Source organism: Penaeus vannamei, chromosome 6 (assembly GCF_042767895.1).
Source record: "Penaeus vannamei isolate JL-2024 chromosome 6, ASM4276789v1, whole genome shotgun sequence".
Lineage (NCBI taxonomy): Eukaryota > Metazoa > Arthropoda > Malacostraca > Decapoda > Penaeidae > Penaeus > Penaeus vannamei.
Window position 1 is genome coordinate 20,530,810 of NC_091554.1, and position 5,000 is coordinate 20,535,809.

General features: G+C 45.9%; 1 protein-coding gene across 1 annotated transcript in view; it reads left to right on the forward strand.

Annotated features, from left to right (window-relative positions):
- The window catches only part of RhoGEF64C (Rho guanine nucleotide exchange factor at 64C), a gene marked incomplete in the record, with an annotated part of 175,044 nt that overhangs the window by 153,929 nt on the left and 16,115 nt on the right, over positions 1 to 5,000 (forward strand). Inside the window, 5 exon segments of the mRNA XM_070122713.1 lie at positions 1 to 887; positions 1,895 to 3,036; positions 3,436 to 3,621; positions 4,105 to 4,286; positions 4,639 to 4,776. The exon segment at positions 1 to 887 is cut by the window's left edge and continues 1,931 nt beyond it. Coding sequence (XP_069978814.1) covers positions 1 to 887; positions 1,895 to 3,036; positions 3,436 to 3,621; positions 4,105 to 4,286; positions 4,639 to 4,776 — 2,535 coding nt within the window.

The following is a 5,000-nucleotide window of genomic DNA, read 5'->3' on the forward strand; positions in this document are numbered from 1 at the left end:
GCTACTACCTCTTGATTCCTCTGGGCTTCATTATGCCCAACAGCATTCCTCTCAATCTGATAAATCTCTTAGCTCTAGTCTGGATTCCTCAGACTATCGTTCTGACACTAGCACTTCACAGAGTGACCGCTGGATGTCTACGCGCGACACCATATATGAGGAGGAAGAGGAAGATCTAGAAGACCCACCAAAGGTGCAGAATCACATTGATGATGATGCAGAGTCAACTTTGCTTGAGGATGAAAGCGAGAAGGATGAGCCCAGTGTGAGCTCATCATCTACTACCAGTTCTCCTGTAAGGCATGAGAGCTTCCATCCCACGCTATCTGAGCTTCTTAAAGTCAAATCAATTTTGAAAAAACCTTCCTCGGTTGACACCAGTTCGGAGACAGACTCGGATTTTTATCTGCCAACGTTTACTGAATTTAAGCAAAACCAACGAAAGAAAAAGCAGGTTCAGTTCCGATCCTCTCATGACGTCACAGTGATAGAGGACGCTGGGGAATCGAAGGGCCGCAAGGTGTCCTCCGTCCGGAGCCCAAAGAAAGACAGAGGGAAGGCAAAGGAGAGGCAAAAGAACACTTACAACTTACTTGCAGATTTACAGGACGTTTATTCTAGAGCTAATAACCCGGTAATTTATAAAACTCATTCAAAGAACGAATTTAGTGATATAAGATTGAATGATATTCCACTGGCAAATGGTGAATGTGACAGTGAGTACAGAACTCCTGACTCATTCGGTGAAGTTCTTACATCTCGGGAGGAACTCTTGGAAGACTCGAGCCAGGAAAACGACCAGCGGCGGGACGACAAAAACAGCGACAGCGCCGCCGTCGGGGAAGCAGAAGAATGGAAGGCTGAGCAAGGATTCCGGGAACAAAAAGGTGAGGCAGTTCTCTTGGAATTTACTATTTGTCTTACTCTTTTCAGAATGTATTTTATTTTACTTTGCTAAAATAGTAATGATTATTGGATTTCTTTTACACCATTGGTTCCCAGCTGGTGGGTCGCGACTCCCTTTTGCGGAGGACTAGCACGGGGAAGAGTAAAATCATGTCAGTTTCGTTTCACAGACATGACTGTAAGATATGAATTTATGGGATACTGTATTAGGTCAAATAAATGACGCTTTGTACAGATTTCAAAATGGCTGGGAACCGACGTGTTTCATCATCTGTGCTTCTTAATCCTTCCTTTATTTTATTTGAGCTACTGCTTGCCATTTGTTTTATCCGCTATCGTTTTGCTGGAGTGGACACTAAAAGGCCTGGCGGTTTTATAAATGAAAATATTTACTTGTCATTGGTATTTGCATTGTATATTACTTTTTTCTGGTCTGTTACTATTTTTACATCATATCGAAGCAGTTTGATAGACTGATAAATACCAATTCAAAATACTTTTCGTGTCATATCTTAACCTAGCAGATATTTTGAATTTAACATTTAATTGGACCTCGTCAAAATCATGCTCACCATTACCTTTTCAATTTCAATATCTTTGTCATTATATATTTTTTCAACTAGTGTATTTATACAGACCAGCCACACACAAAATATGTATGCACAAACATACCCACGCGCACATGCACATGGAAACATGCACGCACCCTTTCACACCCGCACACAGAGAACACACACACACACACACACACACACACACACACACACACACACACACACACACACGTACACGCGCGCGCGCATGTACACACATAAACTCACTCAAACACGCTCGGTCTAAACGTTTATTCGAAGGGCAATAACTAGAACGTAAATATTTGTACACAGTACAACCTACGGTGAACGATGACGAGATCATTTATGAAGAGAAGCTAAGCTAGGTGTTGCAGTTCGGAGCGCGATAATAACCCGAGTCTTCATTCCCGCAGTGGATGCCCAGGGAGGGGCTGGTCTCCCTCGTAGTCTGAAAGACAGTCAGACCTCGGGCGTGAGCACTGCCGAAAGCACTCCGCGCCTCCGTCTGTCGTCTTACACAAAGCCACCCACTCAAGTCATCACTGGCTCAACATCACCGGCTTCCACACCCACACGACAAGCTCCCCCTCCTCCTAGAAATCGCACGCTCAGTCCCCCACGCCCCAGAGTACCCCCTCCTCCTCCTCCCACTTCTCTCCCTCCTCCAGTGTCTCTGTTGCCGCAGAATGTCATTCCGTCCCAGAGGCCCTTACCTTCGCCTCCTGTTCTAACACCTCCATCTTGTCCCCCTCCACCTCCGCCCCAGTCGCCACCACCGTCTCCTCCCCCCCCTCCTCTCCCCACGTCCCCTCCCCCAGCATTGGATGACACCAACCAGACGTCCAGTCCATCCAGGAACTCTGATGATCCTTCCAAAAACCCAACCTTCACCAGCTTCCGAACCGATCCAGACCAGCAGAGTCCTTTTAAATCTATTAATTCTTATAACTCTCCTTCTTCATCTCTCCCTGTATCTCCTTCAGAAATCTCACGGGGCAGTGAGGGTCTTCGGGAAGTGCTCTCACCCATGGGGTACGTCCCAGTGTTTGGGGGCACCGAAGAAGCTCGCACGGCCACCATTCGTGGACGTGGAGCAGCCCACGCCCGACCCACTATCCTAGAAGCCTTTGCTCCAACTCCACCTAGCAGTGCTCTCCCTCCTTCCTCGAGTCCTCCTGTTGCCCCGCGAAGACGCAACAGAAACCGCTCGCTTAGCCCCGACGTGCCGGGAGACTCGACCAGGAGCGGACAGAGCATTCTTGGTGGCCGAGGACGAAGGTCTTCCTTCCTCAATAATCTCCTCGGAGACGAGAATCCCTATGAGCAAATAACTGATCACATCTATGAGGAGCTGTTGCTACGCAACCAATCCCCAAACCATTCCTCTCTCGCGTGCCACGGCAGCGCCAGTAACAGTAGCTCGCCCCATAAATCCCCCTCTCCCGGAAAGTCAATGTTCGAGGGAGCTTCCAAATACGAAATATTAGAGTACCTCCAAGATGCTCGTCGTAGGGTTGCCATTTCTGCTGATGATGATGAAGAAGTGAGATTACAGGTGAGCCCTTCGTTGTATATTTAGGTCTGGCTGCTTGTTTGTTTTTTAATCTTAATTTTGCAATTTTTGTTTATTTCTCATTCTCATTATCTCGTTTTAGCGACTAAAAAAATAATCTGAATGTTTTTTTTTTTAACAAAGATAAATCCTAGCTAATTTGGTTGCATCTAGTGATTGCATTACTATAGTCATTTTGTTATTTGCACAAATGATAAGGTTTTGCTTTTGCTTATGCATCAACGAACATACATTGCCTATAGATAAGGATGTTTCTAATCATCTAAGTGATATACATGATATCTGTATACAAGTTCCTGATCAGAGACACCTTATAAGCAATGTATATCCGAGAAAACCACGTCAGTTTTGTTGGTAGTTAGAGTACCTGCCTTCTCTCAGGGCGACGTTGGTCCATCTCTGCCGGCTGAGGTGGACCTGGAAGACGAGGAGGAGGATCAGCTGGGCGTAGAGCCCCCTGAGGATAACTTCACTGTGCTTACGTCGAGGAATAGAGGCCACAGGTCCTCTAATATGAGCTCGAACTCTGACTCCTCTGAAAATAGCGGCCTCTTGAGGTCAGATAAGGTAAGTAGAGGATACATGCGTGGTAAATGTTGTAGAAGGAAAAACAAAGTGACAATACAGAAATGAATTTCCGAGTGGAAACACTGATGGTCATGGACTGGAAGAGTCATCTCATTTCCCTCCTTACTAGGTAAGTCCCTCGAAGAATTATAGTCAGTCATCGTTATAGAATGGAGTCAACGATTTTAATTTCTTATTCTCTAAGTTGGTAGAAGATGCTCTGTGATATTCTAACTATATTTAGATACAATGTAGTGTTTTACTTTGAATTTTGTTTTGCTTTGGTAGTACATTGTGTTGTTCCTTCCCTATAATGTATTATACTGGTGTTAAATCGGCAGTTCAGCAAACTGTTTCAATGAGGGTACTTGCTGTAAGCGGACTATGATTTAGCCTTCACGGCGCGCAGTACGAATCTCCTGTTAAGTTCGGCTCTCACGCCCCTGGAACAGCTATTTCTCAACGAGGCTTCTTGGTCCGCAGGAGAGGCTCGCCGCGGGGGAGGTGGAGCGGACGGACTCCGGCGTGGGCTCGGAGACCAGCAAGCCCTCGCTGGTCGTCAGGCGCGGCTACCGAGGCCACGGCGGGTTCGCCAGCGCGAAGGAAGGTGACGTTCCTCTGTGCAACGACTGCGACGCTCCCGTGGACACTCGGGTCACGAACAGGTGAGCTCGGGATTTCAGGAATAGTGTGCGCCATTTGCTTTTAACTCGCCTTGGCTTTGACTAGATATCAACCAAATGTATCTTAGTTGCAAGTAAATCTTTAACATGAAACGTAGGTATTATGCTTAGCGTTTATGAGATTTCTATTTCCATGAATTGCAACACTGATAATGCTAGGTCTGTTCTGGCAATTTAGCCCATTAAAATCACTGTACTGTACAACAGGCATTTCCTAATGGATATGAGAAATGAGTAACATCTCAATCATGAGTTGCATGCATCCGACTGAATACGATACACAGAGGGCGCGAGTGCACTATCCCATTCAACAAAGGAACCGTCCTTCTTTCAGCGGCGTGGTGTACGCGCCCCTGGTCTGCCGCAGATGCTCTCGTCGCCGCCAGGAAAGGAAAGAAATACTGACGGAAATCATGGAGACGGAGATAAAGTATGGAAGAGACCTCAGGGTCATGGTAGACGAGTTTTACAGGTATGTGCCGTGTCCTTTACGAGTCTCAGTAAACCCGATAAATTTCAGATGTAGATTCAAACGCTGTCTAAGCAATTGTTTGGTACATTCTACAGATGACAGTGAGGCCAGGCTCTATGATATCGAATATGCGGCTTAAAAAGCTTAAGTTTGTATGTGGGAGGACAAGGACAAAAATAATATTATTATAAATGTTCTTATCATAAGTAGTAATAGTAGCAGTA